At 36.0% G+C, this 20,081-nt stretch overlaps 1 protein-coding gene across 4 annotated transcripts in view; it reads right to left on the reverse strand.

The window, feature by feature from the left end:
• Nucleotides 1–376: 376 nt before the first annotated feature.
• GALNTL6 (polypeptide N-acetylgalactosaminyltransferase like 6) overlaps nt 377–20,081 on the reverse strand; it is a 503,056-nt gene continuing 483,351 nt past the window's right edge. For all 4 annotated transcript variants that reach the window (XM_026678886.2, XM_087963330.1, XM_087963331.1 and 1 more), the window contains 2 exons: nt 10,684–10,833; nt 377–1,831 (listed from right to left, as the gene is read on the reverse strand). In XM_026678886.2, the coding sequence (XP_026534671.1) occupies nt 1,661–1,831; nt 10,684–10,833 (321 nt within the window). In that variant the 3' untranslated portion in view covers nt 377–1,660. The remainder of the gene's footprint in view (nt 1,832–10,683; nt 10,834–20,081) is intronic.

A 20,081-nucleotide genomic window follows, 5' to 3' on the forward strand; every position in this document is an offset into this window, starting at 1 on the left:
GAAGAGCCGCGGCGGCGCTTTGCAATGGCAGCAGCGACTCCTGGTTTTGCCTTTCCCTTCCCGAGGCAACGCGGGACTGGAGCCGCGCGAGCCGCGCCAGCGTTAACAACTCCTGACAGCCCCAGCCGGATACCTCAGCGGAGCTCGGGCGGTGCGAGCCTCGTTCCTTGGGAGCTGGGAGAAGGCTGGCTGCTCCTTTCGGCTTCACGGGATTCGTTCCACGGTGCGCAAAGTGCCTCAGCCGCTGGCAGCCGCAGTGCTTCCCAATTACTATTTGCCGGCGTATAGGCGACCCGGCATATAAGACGACCCCCAATTGGAGGCATGTTTTTCAGGGCAAAAAAGTCGTCTTATACGCCGGCAAATACGGTAAGCAAAAACTTAAAGGAGAGCATTCAAGATTATGCCTTTTCATTTCCAGACTCTACAGTGGTACAATCCATCAAGAGGTACATCATATGATTCCTGTAATGGTGTACTTCAATGGACTTATTTTATTTGTTTATCAAATTTATATAACCACTCTTCTAACACATGTGCCTCTAGGAATCCTAATTCTTACAAAGGATTGGATATATCACTTTGGATAATAGTTATTTCTACAACTCTATAAACTGGCTTAATATCGGTGAAACAGCATCTCTCAGCTTCAGGTGATATAGCTTTTCTTGACAGACTCATGATGCATTTTCTATCAATTTAAAAATAGTTATAAGAATTTCCTTAAAAGATGACAGACACAGAATGAAGATTTTCAAAAAGAAATTCTTTCTGAAAAATTTGCAACATGCTCAACATGCTGATGATGAAAATGAGTTCTCTATATCCTTTTTGGTTTGTTTTATAAATGATGGCTTAGATATGAATGACTTCAGGTGATTGTTCAGTAACACTGTTTAAAATGATCAAAATTTTATTTAATTGCTTTGATGGAAATTGGTTGAACTGCAAAAGAAAAATGGGATCTCAAAACTATAACAATCATTTTCATGCTTCATTCAAAAATGAAACCCTAAAATTACTTTAAAAAAATAAATCCATTCCCTATTCAACACTGAAAAGAAACATAACAAGAAGGCTGTCAATATTCTCTACTGTGACCCTTTATTTAGATAACCTCTTGACTCAGGACATTTGCTGAGGGAATGAAACGGCATTAGAACACATCTCCTTCACAATTCTGGCAGCATTTCATCTCCTTCACAATTCTGGCAGCATTTCATACATGTTGTTGCTAGTTCAATGCCCATTCGAACCTCCCACATAGCAGTCATGCACTCCATTAGTTACCCATATACGACAACAACTAATTGTACCTACTCACTATTAGCAGGGTTTGACCTGAGAAACTCTAAAACTCTTGTTTAACTTTATTCACACTGAGCATTTGAATCATTTCATTATTTTAAATAAAGTTCTCCCTTGACCAGCAAGGGAATTGTCAGCAGACTTTAAGCCTCAGTAGCAGCTGGTAATGTTCTTAGCCAAGTTCTTCAGTTATTGTCCATCTGCAGTGATATATGGCTGGCTTCTGCCCTGGCATTTGCTTAATCTTCACAACAGATTTCCTGGCTCTAGGAAAATGTAATTTCTGATTCCTCTAATCCAGATGCTGGCCAAAATATGGTTTTCAATCTATACAGAACAGTTTTTTTTCTTGTTAAGAGCTGGTTTCTTTGCTGATATTTTTTTCTATAACAGTCATATTAATATGCTCAAAAATCCACTGTTGAGTTTCAGATAAAGGATCACATCTATTCATGAAAATCTTCTTTTCTGCTGGATTGCAATCAATGCAGCTGCCGCTCACAGTATGGAATAAAGTTTTGTCCTGTGGGATGAAAATAAAAACAATTAATGAAGAACCAAGTGCCAGATGATTAAAAATGAGCATATTTTCCAGAACATACTTTGAAACATCTAAGTCTGGTTTCTTGGAGATTTATATAGCAATTCTACAGTATAATTTAATATTGGAAAATATTTCCCCAAATTATTTTCAATGAATTATAAGTTATCTACTGCAGTTTCTCAAACTTTTCAAACTTTAAGATTTATGAACCTCAACTCATAGAATGGTATTCTGAGAGATGAAATCCACACATCTTAAAGGTTTCCAAGTTTAAGAAATATTGATCTAGAATGGAATGGAAAGAACAGAACAGAACAGAATAATTTTGTTTTTACATATGACTTTCAGCAGATGGCAGACCTTAGCTGATTTTAGCAGATCCAGAAAGTTAAAGGAATCCAGCTTAGTTAATGTCGGGGAAATTTAGGGCTGTACGCTGGACTGGGAAGAAACCCATCCCAAAACCAATTTCCCAAAACCCATCCCAAAACCAACCCAGATGCCAATTTAGATAGAAACCCCTCAAGAAACCCCTGAATATAGAGCATTAATTTCAATTGGACTTGATTAACTTTTCATAAAATGCCAAGTAAGACATCTGTCAAGTATTAATAAATCCATTTTTCTATAGTATGTTCCTAGGCGTAGTGTAAAGACTGCCTGTCTGGTTCATATTTATTACCTTACTATATTATATATGAGATAGACAGACTAAAGAAACTATCAGTCTAGGTTCAACAAAGGTATCACGTGCTTCAAGGCAACTCAGTTCTGATAATATTTTTGTTATATAAAGTCACTTGAAAAATGACAATGAATTTTGCTGCCAGAAAAAGAAATTGTAACATAAGGTCTGTGAAAAACAGACAAGCATCTTTATTAAATAAAAAAATCACACCCCAGTCTATTGATCTCTTTAGACTTAAAAATAACCATTTAGTATAGAAGACTGGCACATTCCTGTCAGAGCATTTGCAGCATGACTACTATTATGAGACAACCAGGAGCAAAACACAGAGACTTAGACATTTAACAGTGGTTTATATACAAGACATATGCAGAAATATATGTGATAGGCAAATACCTGACAAGCAATCAATCTTCTTAACTCTACACAGAGAACTCTGCAATGGATACAGGACACAAAGAGAGAAAATACGCCCTCTAATGGCTGCCTTATATAAACACCTCTTAAAGTGGTAAAGACTTCTGTGGACCCATATATAGTCTTAAAACGGCAATACCTTTGCTAATTCATTCTCATTGTATCAGCCTTACATTGCACCAGCCTTACTGCAGCTGGTCAGCTGTTAAATCTCAATACCTTAACAATTCCAGAAAATGTTTTACATCACATAATGAAGTCACCAGTATTGGCTTCTTTCTCTTGATGGCAGAAAGTCAGTTGTGATCAGTTTTTTTTAATTTCCTATTTTTTAAAAAGTGTATTGGATATAACAAAAGCATCTTGCACATTTACATGGGTGATCTCTATTCCTGAGAATCAAAATGCAACTATAATGCACTCCTGAGAAATCAAGATGATAAAATATCTGGAAAGAAAAACTTAGAAAGAACATTTGTATGTTTAACTTGGAGAAGAAAACACTGATCAGAATTATGATAACAGTCTTCAGGTAACTCATGTGGAAATGGAGCTGAATTGTTCAGAGGTGTTTTAAAAGACAGGACAAAAAGGAATGGGTTTAAATTTGATTGAATACCAGGAAAAAATTGGTGACAATAAGGTTTATTCAAAGCTGGAACAAAATGCCTTGGAAAATGGCAGGCTCTCTTTGTCAGACATATTTGCTCTTTGGAGGACAGAAAATGAAATAAATGAATGGACAAAAAAGAAAATCCATAAACACAAGTATATATAATGCACAAATTAATGACATTTGACTTTTGAGTCACAGTATCTTCAGTTTTCTGCATATTTGAACCTGCATATATGGAATAGAATCAACATATCACTTTTTCATAACTCCATGCTGCTGGATTTGGCATGTATAGGTAATCTGTAACTATCTATGCTCAAACTTCACCAGCTCATATTTCAGCCCAATCAAAGACTTACTATCCAGCCAACCTCAGTATCCTGCTTGTAACATGGGATAATGACGGCTTACCTGGATGCTGTGTACATTACCCAAAATTCTATAGATATTCAAAAGGTTCTGTCTAAAAGATATGATTATCTTCCAGAAATAATATGTTTAATTTCCAGAAAATTATAATCCCTACTAGAAACAAATAAAAAAATACCAGCAGTAAGAAAAATGAGGGGAAAGTCTTAATAATAATATGACATGTGCTGAAATAATTGCTCAAACACTGTCATTGATTCAGCATTATTGTTTTCAATGGTTGTGGCTCCTGACTAAGACAATTTATAGCTATTTATAAGTATTTGTCTATTGGTGTGAGCTGACAGGATGCACTGCTATGGGATTAGTACCATCTATTTCCAAACACTTCATTTATATGAGGTTTAAGGACTTCCTCAATCAGAAACAGATTTTTGGCTTGAAAGAAGAAACTTTGTGCTTTGTTACAACCCCACATAATAAAAGTAAATCACGACTGTTTTTTCCATTGCTTGCTGGCATACACTACAAGGTACTCATTTCACTGGTATCTACTGAGCTTCAAATTAAAAATACAATGGGCTCAAATCAAAGGAAAACACTTTGATATGTGTTCTCTTTCACAGTCACACCTGGAGCATTAGATACTAATGAAGACTTCAATGTCATCAAGCTTTCTCTCCAGCTTGAGAAAGCAAGAAAGAAACTGGCTGTGTTTCTGAACAAGAAACTTCAATTACAGTATAAAGTAGATTCTTCGCTGACATAAACAGAGCTTTTGCACCCAACTTCAAAGAAATAGGGCAAGCTTACATAATTTGAGCATCCAGCATGTTTCTTTTAGCTACCTTACAGATAGCATCTCAGCTTGGAAATCGGTTCACCTATGCAAACTGATATTTGACTACAGCATAAACAGTAAACAGGATGAATAAATGAGCATACATGAATGTCAATAGACTTCCCATCACAAAATTTTAACAAGGTTATATTTTCAGATAAAAACCTCAAGTCAAAATTTCAGAAAATATGAACTTAGAAATATCTGCCATCCGCTGTTTCTTTCCTTCCTGAAATATATTCCATCCCTTCACTAATTATAAATTCCATATGCCTCTTCTCCAGTGACTTGATCCACATTCTCAAATTACTTATTCGGCTTTCTCCATCCAACAGAATAATAGATTTTTTAAAAATCATATTGCCATGGCTTAGAAGAACCTTGTAATTTCTTTTTTTAAAAAGTTTTATTGGATTTTTATTTTCAAATATACATCAATATCAATACATGAATAGTATGCCCTCTGGGTATAATGCATTTTGATACAAGTAGAAATAATAATATTATTAATATTTGTTACATTAATCAAGCTTATGTAATCCTAGTATTAATATATGTTTTAAAGTAGTTATTCAATATTTCAATATTCCATTTTAATGCCAATGGTAATATTATTTAAGCATACATAGTAATACCATCTTTCAACCTCTAATCTTTCCATCTAGTTATTGCTTATATTCTACTATATAAAAACTATATATGCTAATATTCCCACTATTTCTTATTTCTACTTCTATTCTAGCATCTAGTCAGGCCACCATTATTAATCTTAGTGTTAATACACATGTTTATATTAAGACATAGTCCTTCATTATTGTAATTTCTAACACTATGAATAAGATTTTAATTGTTAGGCAGCTCCATATTGGTTATTGTTAAGAGTTAGAATATTGATGCATAAAGGGTTTGTACAACAGAATCCTTTTCCACAGCAAAAAATTTAAACATCATCCAACTTCTAATGGGTGATAAGAAAAAAGAAGAGACTTGTCCTGTGTAACAGCCCAGAGGAATGAATGCATTTGTGCCTCAAACACATACAAGAAGTATGGAGAAGAATTAAAATCATATGGTGCCTGAGGAATCTATTAAGTTTGACAATCCTTCACATTTAAGAGTAGGGCTAAAACACACCTATATTGTGTAATCCCATGAGTGATTACTTAAAAGTATAAATCCACTAAATTCAATAGATTAACAGAATATCAGAGTTGGAAGGGAGTTGGAGGTCTTCCAGTCCAACCCCCTGCTCAATACTATACTATACTATTTCAGACAGATGGCTGTCAGGTTTCTTTTTAAAAGCCTCCAGTGATGGAAGATCCACAACTTCTGAAGTCAAGCCATTATTGTTTCACCTTTAGTAATTTTCTCCTTAGTTTCTTTTCTCCTTGATTAGTTTCCATCCATTGCTTCTGTCCTGCCTTCTGGTGCTTTGGAAAATAGGTGACCCTCTCTTCTTTGTGGCCACCCATCAAATTGCTGCCTGTTGCCCCTATTCCTTCTTTTCAATAGACTAGACCTACCCAATTCCTACAACCATTCTTCATATTACTCCACCTCCTTAATCATAATTGTTGCTCTTCTCTGCACTCTTTACAGAGGCTCAGCATTTTTTTTTTAATATTGTGATGACCACAGCTGGATGCAGTATTCCAAGTGTAGTTTTACCAAGCCCCTTTAAAGCGGTACTAACATTTCACATGATATTGATGCTATCCATCTGTTAATGCAGCCTAGGATTGCAGTGGCTTTTTGATGGCTGCAGTACACTGTTGGCTCATATTTAAGTGATAGTCCACTAGGACACCAAGATCCCTCTTGAAGTTACTGCTATAGAGTCAAGTTTCATCTAATCTGTACCTGTTCATTTGGTTTTCCTTGCCTAAGTGAAAAACCTTACTTTTCATATATAAAGAAACTCTAATGCTACTGAAAAATATGAAATTTCTTTTAACCATTATGATAAAATTAACCATAGAACTAATGAAACGTAACCTTAACTTTACTGTAATTACAAATAATTTTTATCAAGAATTATCCTAAGTATTGTGGCACATCCCTCCAACAAAATTAGCTAAAATGTATCCAAACTTATCTCCTATTTGTTGGAAATGTTCCCAGGAAAATGGATTATATTATCCTTGCGCCCAAATGCCAAAAAGCCCAGGATTTTTGGCATAAAATTCAGAGTTAGTTAGAGGAAATGGGTGAAATCAAACTCGAATATAAACCGGAACTCTTTCTATTGTGAATTAACATAGGGAGATACAATAAAGAAATGACGTATCTAATAATACATGTGATAACAGCTACAAGATTAGTCTATGCTCAAAACTGGAAACTCAAGGAAATTCCCGACAAAGTGAAGATAATTAAAAAGATATTGACATGTGCAGAAATGGATAAACTAACATTGGAATTAAAAAGTAAAGATGAAACTGAATATTATAAAGTATGGGATAAATTTTACCATTGCTTGGGAAAAAGGAAGGACTTAAAATCAAAACTAAAATAAGATAAGGATGTTAAAATAAGAAACTAGGATTTAACAGATTTAACAGATAATCAGAGTTGGAAGGGACCTTGTAGGTCATCTAGTCCAACCCCCCCGCCACCCAAGCAGGAGACCCTACACCATTTCTGACAAATGGCAGTCCAATCTCTTCTTGAAAGTCTCAAGTGATGGCGCTCCTACAACTTCCAAGGGCAAGCTGTTCCATTGGTTGATTGTTCTCACTGTCAGAAAGTTTCTCCTTAATTTCCAGGTTAAATCTCTCCTTGTTCAGTTTCCATTCATTATTCCCTGTCTGGCCTACAGGCACTTTAGAAAATAGCTTGACCCCTTCCTCCCTATGGCAGCCCCTCAAATATTGGAAGACCGCTATCATATCTCCCCTGGTCCTTCTCTTTACTAGACTAGCCAAGCCCAGTTCCTGCAACCGTTCATTGTATGTTTTATCCTCCAGTCCCCTAATCATCCTGGTTGCTCTTCTCTGTACTTTTTCTAGAGTCTCAACATCTTTTTTATAATGTGGTGAACAAAACTGGATGCAGTACTCTAGGTGTGGTCTTACTAAGGCTTTATAGAGTGGTATTAGTACTTCTCTTGATTGTATCCCTCTGTTAATACAACTTAGGATTGCATTAGCTTTTTTGGCTGCTGCTGCACACTGCTGGCTCATATTTAGCTGGTTGTCCACTAAGATCCCTCTCACAGTTACTGCTATTGAGCCTGTTTTCACCTAGTCTATATGTGTACTTTTGGTTTTTCTTGCCTAAGTGTAGGACTTTACTTTTCTCTACATTGAATTTCATTTTGTTAGATATGGCCCAGTGTTCTAGTCTGTCAAGATCCATCTGGATCTTGAGCCTATCTTCTTGGGTGTTAGCTATTCCTGCCAGCTTCATATCATCTGCAAATTTGGTAAGTTCCCCTTCTATTCCCTCATCTAAGTCGTTAATGATGATATTGAAGAGTACTGGGCCTAAGATGGAACCTTGTGGCACCTCACTGCTTACTTCCCTCCATGTAGATTTAGACCCATTAAGGACTACTTGTTGAGTACGGTTTGCCAGCCAGTTGCGTGTCCATCTAATGGTGGTGCTATCTATTCCACATTTTTCTACCTTACTAAGAAGTAGGTTGTGGTCTACTTTGTCAAATGCCTTGCTGAAATCTAAATATATTTTGTCCACAGTATTTTGCTGGCCTACTAATTTAGTCACTGTGTTGAAGAATGAAATAAGATTGGTTTGGCATGATCTATTTTTAACAAACCCGTGCTGATTGCTAGGTATTACTTTACTTGTTTCTAGATGTTGGCAGATCTGTTTTTTTTTAATTATCTTTTCCAGTATCTTCCCGGGTATTGATGTTAGGCTGATTGGTCTATACTTTCCTGCGTCTGTTTTTTTCCCTTTTTTGAAGATGGGAACCACATCAACTCTTTTCCAGTCCTCTGGTAGTTTCCCAGTGCTCCAGGATTTTTGAAAGATATGGTGCAGTGGTTCTGAGATGACCTCTGCCAGCTCCTTTAAAACTCTGGGATGTAATCCATCAGGCCCCGGTGATTTGTTTTCATCAAGATCAGACAGGTGTTCTCTTACTTTTTTTTTTTTTTTTGCTTATTTTAACTTTTATTTCTGGTCTGTCTTTTACAGTTATGTTTTTGGTAGGTTGAGCTATAGTTTCTTTTTGCGTGAAGACTGATGCAAAGAATGAGGTAAGCAGTTCTTCTTTCTCTCTGTTGCCTGTTACATCCTTGCCATCTTCTCTCTTTAGTGGACCAACTGTTTCCTTGATTTTTTTTCTTGTTATTTTTTATTGATTTTTTCTTGTTATTTATATGAATATATATAGGAATATAGAGAATTGTTGGAATATATAAATGTATATACTATGTAAATATGTATTATTTGCCATCCAAAATAGTTATGTATGACAAATAGGTATGTCAGTATGATTACACCACGTTCACTGTTTTTAAATGTTTTTTTTTTTGTTGTTTAATAAAAATTTATATATAAAAAAAGAATTTTCCTAAGCATTCAAGCCAGTTTGGTCCAGTGGTTAAAGCACCAGTTTAGAAAGCAAGAGACCATAATTTCTAGTCCTGCCTCAGCCATGAAAGCCAGTTGAATGCCTTTGGGCGGCCACTCTCACAAGTTGGAGGAGGGTGAATATGTTCATCACCTTCAGTTATTTGTAAACATAATAAAGGCGGGATATAAATAATTAAATAAATAAATAAGCAAGCAAGCAAACAAGCAAGCATCTACTGTAAAACCACCCTAAATTAACAATACCATTCAAAGAAGCCTAAGCCCAAGTTCATCCTCTACTAATATAAGTTTTTTACTTGAAATAGTCCACACTTTAGTAAAATTGTTAACCTGCCACTGGCCATAAACATTCATAGTAAAGCTACTGCTAAACTTAATTGAACAACAGATTTGAAAAAAACCTGTATCATTTCATCTTCACTGCCACAGAATTTTCAGTGGCAGCGAGGATGAAATGTTACAAGACTGTTGCCACCATAATAACAACCTAAGACTTTTACTAAAGATATAAAAACATTTTCTATAAACCCCAGGGAAATCTAACCTTAACCCCATCTTTATCCCATTGCCAAAAGGTTTTTTTTTAAATCCTAAATGTTATTGCCAAAACCATCCCCACCTAAGCAGAGGTGTAAGATTACCATTAAACATGAAAGTTCACCCTAAAGATAATCATGCTAACTGGTTAGGATGCAGTATTGCAGACTAACTCCACCTACTTCTAGTTCAATCCTAACCAGTTCAAGGTTGACTCAGCCTTCTATCATTCTGAGGTTGATGAAATGAGGACCCAGATTGTTGGGGGCAATATGCTGACCAGTGGTAAGATTCAATTTTTTTTACTACCGGTTCTGTGGGTGTGGCTTGGTGGACGTAGCAGGGGAAATCTCCAGTCAGAGGTGGTATTTGAAGGTTCTCTGAACTACTCGAACTTTCCACCACCGGTTCTCCAGAACTGGTCAGAACCTGCTGAATACCACCTCTGATGCTCTATAAACCACTTAGAGAGGGCTGTAAAGCACTATGAAGCTGTATATAAGTCTAAGTGTTATTGCTATTACTGGAAGTGTTATAGAGTATGCATCCCACATGGTAAATTTATTCATATATTTGGGTAAATTGTGTGTGTAATTTGGATTTGATTTCACATAGCTGGATCTCATGTATTTTGTCCTCTTATTGTCTTGTCACTATTGTTCTTTGTACACCAAGTTGCATTTTTAAAATAAACTGTTAGAAATGTCAGTATTAATTCTGCTAACATGAACTTTGGAACTTCTACATAATTATCTGGACCCCTGCATGCCTTTAAAGTATCACAAAGCAACACCAACCTTCCTATAGCTCCAATGCTGGTTGCCTTTCATACCATGACAGTCATAAAGTGTGACAGGACTACTGTGTGAAATTGCATCGAAGCAGAATTTTCTAGTGTGAAGAGGTTCTCCTGGACGGATGTCTTCTCTCCAACCAAAGGTGAACAGCTAAGAAAAACAGTGAAGGAAAACAGTGATAGAATGTATGTTTTGAAAGAAACACATGGCAGAAGGATTTGAATCAGTCAAATTTGAATCTATTTTGGTGCACCTGAACTAATCATTAAGTTGAAGTAGTTTAGCATTAATGTAATAACATGTTGATAAACTGCTAAAAATAGATTTAATTAAAGGATTAAATCAGTTTAAAGGAAAAAATATTTTAAATAAATATAAAAAAATTCACAATGAACCCAAAGGAAATACATACTCCATGAGCTGAGAAATTAAAACGTGACCACATTTCTATGGAACTAATACAAATATTTACAGGAAAATGGATGGTTTGATGAGAGCCACAGAATAGCGAAGCTATGAGAAGACAATTATTGACAAGAATAATGGAAAGTTCATTCAGAATAAGGTAGAAAATGTATGTCTAGGCTATAGGTACATCAGTGTTCACATCACTGAGTAGTTTTCTATGAAAAAAAAAGCAGCCAAGGAGACAGATTTTGGTTTAAATTGTCTTCCAGTATTTCTACTTGAAGTGTTACACTGAAGCCTTACATTAGATTACTATTTGAAATTAAGACTTATGCAAAATTCTGCAAACATTAGGAAACAGTTTAAGAATCTGAACAAGTCAATATTTTCAAAAAAAAAAAAAAATCACAAATAAGCACTTTCAAATATTAATTTTCTCTCATTTTTGAGTTGCAAACAACACTTGATGCCACTTTGCAAAATAGTTCAAATGCAATACAAATTTCCAAAACTTTCAACATGTTATCACTGTTAGGAAATGTACACATTCTTAAAATAGATATGGAGTTTACATTAAAAAAAAATCTTTTGCTTGTGGGTATAATTTTGCCCATTGGAAAAGCAACTTACTTTGCACTTTTCCAATTCTTACTGGTTAATTCAATCAACATAAAGGAAAAGTCCTTGAATACAATTCTATTGGGGTACCACTGACAAGATTTACTTTACATTCAGGATGTAAATATTCTTGCTTTTCTTTTCACAAATAAAGGAGGAAGGACTGCCAATTAATTAACTGCACTACCCAGACAGACCTGGGGTGGCGGTGGGGTCTCCTAGACTCACAACCCCTGCTTGAAGAACAGGTGGCAGTAATGATTAGGAGAGACTTTGCACAACTTTGTGTTGTGAGCCAACTGCATTGTTTCCTGGATCTTAAAGCCCTGCACTCAGTCATTCATAACCTGGTCATCTCACATTTGGAGTATTACACCTCACATTTGGAGTCTACACTTGAAAAGTATTTAAAAGCTAGAACTGGCACAGAATGTAACAGTGTGGACAATTCTAGAACCCTTTCTGGTGGCCATGTAACAGCATAGTTGTGCAAACTGTACTCATTGTCCATTTGCTTCTGGGTTTAAGTTATGTTCTATCACTTTATTAAAGAGTTGAAGTCACTGGTCAGATGTCTGATCTCCGTTATTCTCCATACTTAACAGTTATCACTTTTAAAGACCTTTATGGCATGGTCCAGGCTACCTGAGGAACTATCTTGCACCAATAGGATTGGCTTGTCCCACTCGCTCTGGCAGAAGGGCCATGCTATGGATACTATTGGAATCCAAGGAAATTTGGCTGGTAGGTTCAGGAGAAGAAACTTTTCTGCCATGTCTCCCACTTTTTGGAATATGATGACCCTTGAGGTGAGATCTCCACCCTCTTGGGCTTCTGAAAGGCCTGAAAACCTGTTTCTGCCAACTGGCTAGGGTCTCCTATGGGGGCATCCCACACTGTAGGCGATAAGTAGAGTAGGACAAGATTCTATCTTCACCCCATTTACATATTGGTCCCTTTTTTTAAAAAAAGTAACTTTTAAGGTTTTTAATTTTAATGCTTAACATTTTCACTGTTTCTAATATTCTAAATTGTTTTATACTGTGCTTTTATCTGAGTTACAGTTGTATTAAATTTTACAAAATGTACCCAGGAAAATTACATAAACTAACAATAAAAAAAAGATAAAAATTAAAAAGACATTAGGAATAGAGGTGCAATGAGACATAAAGAAAAAGAAAGGAAAACAAAATATATTCAAAGAATAACTTCCAACTTCTTCTTCCAAGGACATAAAAATACTTCTATTCAACTCATAGTTTACAACTGTAATATAATATCTATTTCCTTTCTCCCACAAAAGAAAGGTGAACATTAAAAAAAAAAAGACGTGATTCCCCCTGCCCCCAATGTTTTATTCATAAACACTAACAAAAAGTCTCTGGTTTAAATTCTAGATTAATTTTCAAGATTTTTTGGGAGAATTACATTACTAATTTCAATCCAATATTACCTAGCTCTTTTGCTTAGCTCTTTGGCAAAATATGTTCCTATTTGAGTTTTATATCCAACATCTATTTGGAACTTGCCCTAAAAAAGGGAGCTAAGACAGGTAATAAATGGACAGACAGGAAAGCACCATATGCAGATGAAATACCCATTAGACTACCCATTAGACTTCTTTAAAGTACAGGAGAAATGGTTGTTAAAATGCTACTAGCTGTACAGCAGCAAATATGGAACAAAACTGTGTGGGCTAGAAAGTGTAAAAATTTAGTTATGGGATACAGCCATAATGAAGATTCAAGAAAATATGCAAACCACTGCAGTAATTTCTTATACCCAAGCAAATTTTTGTTTCAGATCTTGGTAAGAAGAAACAGCAGAGAAGAAGAAAAAATGTTAAATGAATAGGCATGTTTCAAAAAAGACAGATATGTACAAGATCCAATAGGTAATATCAAGTGGATAATGGAGAAATTCAGATAAATATTAGATTCGGAAAAAGATTAAAAACCCCTAATTACGATGATTTATCAGTCTTCCTGTATATCATTGTATTCACACTGATCATCATATTCTTGCACTAGCTGAGTAAATGTTCTGACCCAAACCTGGTTCCAAGAAAGCAAACACAAGACAAAGGCAGCAGTATAATCTGTTTAAGTTTCAGCTAAGAATCCTGTTTCTTCACAGATAAAAGGCTGCTTCCAACTAATTAGCTCCAACAAGAAAGAGCCTTGCCAAGTTTTTTAAGTCGGACAAAAAACAACAGATAAGAAATAGTTTACAAGAGTCTTTAAATACCAACTGTAATGTCCACGAGGCTGAGTTCAAAACTTCTTTGCTTTCTGCAAAGAAGGTTAATTTCACAGCTGGCTTTTATCTTCTTGAAGGAGAGGCCGTTACCTTGCAGCCTTACTCCCGAATCACCCGTGCTGTTGTAACTATTCTTTCCTCCAAACAATCCTTCATGCACGCACACTTGGCACAGGCTCCTCGGGAACCTCCTCATCACTGCTGCCAGCCCACACAATCTCTGAAGGCAGAAGTCCACTCCCTAATGGTCTTGGCCTCTCATCTGAGTCCTCGCTCTCCTCAGCCGTCTGCAACTGCTGCCAGCTAACCACAACAGTAAATTGCAATTGGAGGCAAAGCTTTGACAATACTTTGAGAGTAGATGAAGGGTCATATTGGAAAATTTCTGTTCCACTTTGTTTTTTATACTGCATACAGTTCCATTTTGTACCCCACCATTACCACATGATTTTATTGGAATGATCAATAAAGGTGATGAGGATGGATACTATCATTTAATTAAATGATGCCCAGGTCTACTTTTCATCTTTGTTAGATCTGTTGCTGATTAGTTCTCACTTAGCAGGATTGGACGCAAAGTTTGATTCCAGATAGCCTAGCCTTTCTGCGACATCAATACATGTTCAAATGGAATGGGGTTTACATTGCATTGACTGGCTGCCATTTTAATTTGTTTGTTTGTTTAATTTGTTTGACTTTTCCTGAAAACACTTCTTGAACACAGCCTTAAAAAGCATTATTTAATTGTTGCAGACAAACTATGGACCTGCATGTTTTATCTTTGCCTTATCCTAGGCTGGGCATTGATTACCCCAGTTGATACCATAATCTAGATATTACATTAAGACCTATGTCCATAAAATAATGGTAACATTTCACATCATTTATTAAAAAGGCTGCTGATATTTTTTTCTCTGTCTCCGTCTCTTTCTCTCCTGGCTGAAATTGAAGAACTCTAAAGGAAACAACACTAATTATTAGACATACTTCAAAGGCAGCTTCACATGCGGTGCTTTGCAGTAGTCCATTCAAGACGTGACCAAGACATGAATGAAGATGAGAAAATTTAGTAAATGCTCCAAGTAGTATATTTTTGATCTCCAGTCTTCTACAACTTTGTATCCTATAATTAGGTAGGATTTTGGTTCTCATAATCTTCAGACCAAAACTATATGAGAGTTTCAAACACATCTGAAGGATTATAGGGAAATTTTAAAAAAATATTGTTTAAAAATGTGTTTTTTGAAAAGCCATTTAAACTTTCTTTGGATTCAACTGCCTTTGATGGTGCATGGAATATGTGCCTGAAAAAGAATGTGCTTTATAAACTAATTAGTCCTTTCAAGTAATATGTGAATTTCTTCCCCCTTCTCCACTGTCTTCCATTCCCATTAAAGATATAAGTTTCACTATGTAACATACAATTATCTTGATTCAGAAGGTGCTGCACTTAACCTTTTCCTTTCAATTAAACAAAGCTATGCATTGTCAGTTTAATTTTCTCTTTTGTCATTTCTTTTGCCAAACCATGGCTATAAAACTCACTTGATATAATCTCTTTAAAGCTATTGGGTCCATTACAGCTGATTAGAACTTTTCATATGATAGTCTGAGTGATCCACAGGTTTTTATTGGGGAAAGTGTAAACTACTGAATCAGACAGTTTGATCAGATGTTTCACAGACCTCACAGGATTAAACAAAAACAAAAGCCTAGATGCTTAAAAAAATCCTCACCAAACTAGACCCACTTCTTTTCAGACTAATTTTAGACTAATACTCATTATGGTTGTCAACTTTCAGTACAACATTATGGATTTTTTCAGGTTATCATTTATAATTCATAGATAGTACTTGGCCACTGCACTATTTTGAATAATCTGTCTGTTGAGGGGTTATCACATTGTTGCAATTCCAGAATTGCAAAATGCAATTCTTAGCTGATCTGTAGTACAGCTATTAACACAAGCAATGTTTGCAGTTTGGTAATATATTTTAATTCCCATCTTCATTATGTCACTAAAATAGTTACATTAAAAAGGTGAGTATTTTTCATTCTGGTGAAGTAGCGCTCTATTGTAAAAGCGAAAAATAAGTTGAACTGATTGTTTAATTTTTGCAAATACTGTGGCTATTTTCTCTTCTTCCAACACTGGCATTGAAGAAGTCAGTTCATCACATCTTGCTAGGATAGCTTGTCGTCATGCCTATAGCACGGAAAACAACCATGTGTAATCCTGTATAAAGCAACCAGATTCTTTCAGTTCCTGTTCAGTTCTTGCATGATTTATTTAGCTCTAAAGATAAAATAAAGCTGCTATGAGCTGGCAGCTTTCCTGCCTGGGAAGAACAAAAGCCAAAGCAGGTTTCATTGACAATGGAAGACTGAAACAATGATGACTGCCATCAGAGGAATTTTTGGTGCTGCCACAGAGCTGAAGAATGGTATGAATCCTCAAAACAGGCTGGGACTTTATGTGCCAGGATGCAATATGTATCTAACCCAGAGTCACCCACAACTTTTTTATGATCATCAAAAACTGACAGCTGTTTTTCTTTATGAAGAGACAAATAATTCACAAATCTGAAGCATGTGTTCTAACATAATATTGAGACTGTTTTTTTTTAAAAAAAGATAGAAACATTTCTAAGCCCCACTTGAATATGGACATAGGAATTACTGTCAACTCCAATAAGTATCATTATTCTGCCTGGATGTAGCTATCAGTCTTGAAAAAAATGTTATCCAATCCCTGGTCACCATATACTGCCATCTTAAAAGAGAAGGTGCTTTAAGTAGGCTTCAAATCTGGCTTGGACTAGAATGAGAAGGAAGAAAAGGAGGCAAGCATTTTTTGTGTAATTTGTACTTGCTAAATATGCAAAAGGGAAATTGCTAACTCTCAAGAAGATATTCAATAAATAAACAAAGCCATCAAAGGTATAACATAAAATTTGGTAATCTTGGAAATTTTAGATGTTTTGCACAACCAAAAAAGAAAAAAAGAGGAAAGAAAGCCCAGAATATTGCAAACAATTTAAAAAGCCCCTAAAGTCTAGGCTACACAGTGAAAACACAATCACAACCATCAACTTATGGATCATCCTAATAATTTAATACACTACAACTATAGTCAACTGAACTCAGCTGTACACTGAAAATCTTGACTAGCAAACCAGAAATTAGTGATAATTAAATAATCTCCTGTATCCTTGTAATGATGTCAATAGATTGTATCTTCTAATGACTTTTTCAGGGGGGGAAATTAGATAAAAAGAAAGGGCTTTATGATCAAGATCAATAAAAAAACTTTATTAAAAACCCAGAAGGGTTCTTTGCATAAATGGAATCTAAACATAACTATAAAAGGCAATGGCTTAAAATGAGATTAGAAATTTGAAAAATCAAAACATTCCATGAGCATTTCTGGAAAAGATACTGAAGAAAAATCACATAATACCAAAACAGGATGGAGGCTTAAGAATGGTACCCTTAAAAAAAACCCAGCAGGAATGCTTTTTGCTGTCTGAGAACAAGTATTATTTACAAATGCCATGAAGGCCAACAATAGAAAGTACCAGGTTGGCTATTAATATTAATGAAACTGAAATACTTGATCGGACAATACCTAGAGGCAGCAAATCACAGACAGAACTGGAAAGATATTGTCCTATTGTTTTTGTTAAAAAATCAGATTCACAATCAATAATAGATAAAGTCATTGAAAATGGCATAAAAAATTATTTGTTAAATTTCAAGGACACCTGTATCTTAGATGACTCTATGTATCTTAAATTAAAAACCCAACATATAAATGAATACACAGACCAGAAAACAAAATATCAGTCATAAAGTTCATTATAGGATATAAACTAAATGGGAAGTCTCTACAATCACTGTGTCCCCAAGTACTGGGGGAACAATATATAGTATTTAACTATTTCCTATACAATGTTAAGTTGGGAACCATTAAAATCTCTAGGGGAAAAGCATTGTGGATGACAAAGACTATAAAGTTTAGGCAGTTTAATCAAGAAAACCCAAAGTGCTGGGTAGGAGCAGTTGGGAAGAGATGGCTTAAGATAGTCCTTCAGGCAGCCAAACCCTATGCCATGAAGGATTTTATATTCATAACCAGGATCTTGAATTGTGCCAACTGGTAGCTTGATGAGCTCATTAAGTTGTAAATTCACATGTACTTGTTATGGCACCCCCATCATTATCACAACTGCATTCTGGACTAGACACAACTTCCAAATGGCTTCAAGGACAACTCTATGTACAGTGCATATACAATAGTAATCACAACATGTTATGATTATGGCATGACTATTTAAAGAAACTCCTTGTCCAGGAAAGGATAGCACTGATGCATGATACACTTTTGAATGGTTTCTTGGCCTCCACTTTCACCTGAACTTGAAGCAGGACCTGAGGATCCAAGTACAACTCACTGACAGTCAAGAGTATCACCCCCATTACCCAGGAACCCAAATAAATACAGCCCCTTGATCCATTAGGATGGGACCCTTTTGCCCAAATCTACATAGTATCTAGGCATTGGATTAGGACTTTGATTGCAGCACTTGGCTACTCATAGATACAGATATATAACTGGGTATAATCAGTATATTGAAGTTCAAGGAGCAGATGGTCTTACCCAATGGATTTGTTTGATGATAAACACAAGAGGAGAGAGCTTTGAGCATTGTGGTATCCCATAGGTGAAAGGCCATGGGCCAATCTCCCCCCATTTTTCATCATGGATTGAAACTAGCCACCATGCCTTTTATCCCAAACCCCCAAAGTTGATCCAAAAGGATGCTGTGGTCAAGGGTATTGGAAACTGCTGAGAGATCAAAGAGCACTAGGATTGATGTGGCACCCCTAATCCAGGTCTATCATAGGACAGAATCAAGTGAGACCAAGGCCATCTTCATACTAAATCTCACACCTGGAACAATGCTAGCAGAAAATGGGAAGTGAATACATTCACATGTGCAAATTGGTTCAAAGTTGTGTCCACTCTATGACAATAAGGGCAACAAAGGAGGATTACTTTTCAACCTTTTTATTCAAACATTGATACCATTTTGAGTATTCTAAGTATTTTTAAGGAAGGATGGACTGGAAGATTCCATTAGTGCAATACTGGGTGAAAGTTCATGGGTAAAATCACTTGTATATACTGGCTTGTAAGCTAGAGTGGATGGAAATTGAAGAAACAGTGGCTTGCCGATATTGTTAAAGGTGGTTTTTTTTGACTTTGTAGATTTTCGCAAACAACATAGTTCTTAATGAGGTCAGGTCTGCACAAATGGATTGGTCCATCATTCAACTGATTAAGATGATTGACATTTTCAACACCTCTTTAAGAGATGGGATGGTTCCAGACGCTTTGGAACAGTGGTCTTTATTCTCCTTAAGAAATCAGTATTGGACCCACTTTTAATTGACATATACCAGTTCATCTTCATAAATCAGCTCTTTGTTTTGAAGAAGGTTGTTGAGAAAATGGTGGTAAAGCAATTACAAAGAACTCTGAAGACTCATGGCAATCTGATTCAAACCTGACCATGGGATGGAAATTGTATTGGTTGCTCTAATGAGTGGCTGGTAATAGGATTTGGATGGGGAATACAACCATTCTTATCCAACAGTTTTTGATATTATCAACCATGGGCACGGAAGATACTGTTTTATGGTGGTTTTGCTCCTGAATGGGTAGATCCAGCTGGTAGAAATAGGATGAGATAAGTCAGAACTAAGAGTCACCATTAAAGAGTGCCATAGAGTTCAATCCTTTTTCTGCTCTTGTTTAACAGCTGCGTTGTCATTGGAAAAGATCATCCACTGGTTGGAGTGAGGTATCAACATGCAGGTAATAGCAATAACACTTAGATTTATATATCATTTCATAGTGCTTTATAGGTCTCTCTAAGTGGTTTACGGAGTCAGCATATTGCCCCCAACAATCTGGGTCCTCATTTTACTGACCTTGGAAGGCTGAAAAGCTGAGTCAACCTTGAGCTGGTGAGACTTGAACTGCTGGCAGTCAGCAGAATTAGCCTGCAATACTGCATTCTAATCAATGTACCACCACAGCTCTTGAT

Source organism: Notechis scutatus, chromosome 4 (genome assembly GCF_049901735.1).
Source record: "Notechis scutatus isolate UNSWTSFEM ecotype Mainland chromosome 4, rNotScu1.2, whole genome shotgun sequence".
Classification (NCBI taxonomy): Eukaryota; Metazoa; Chordata; class Lepidosauria; order Squamata; family Elapidae; genus Notechis; species Notechis scutatus.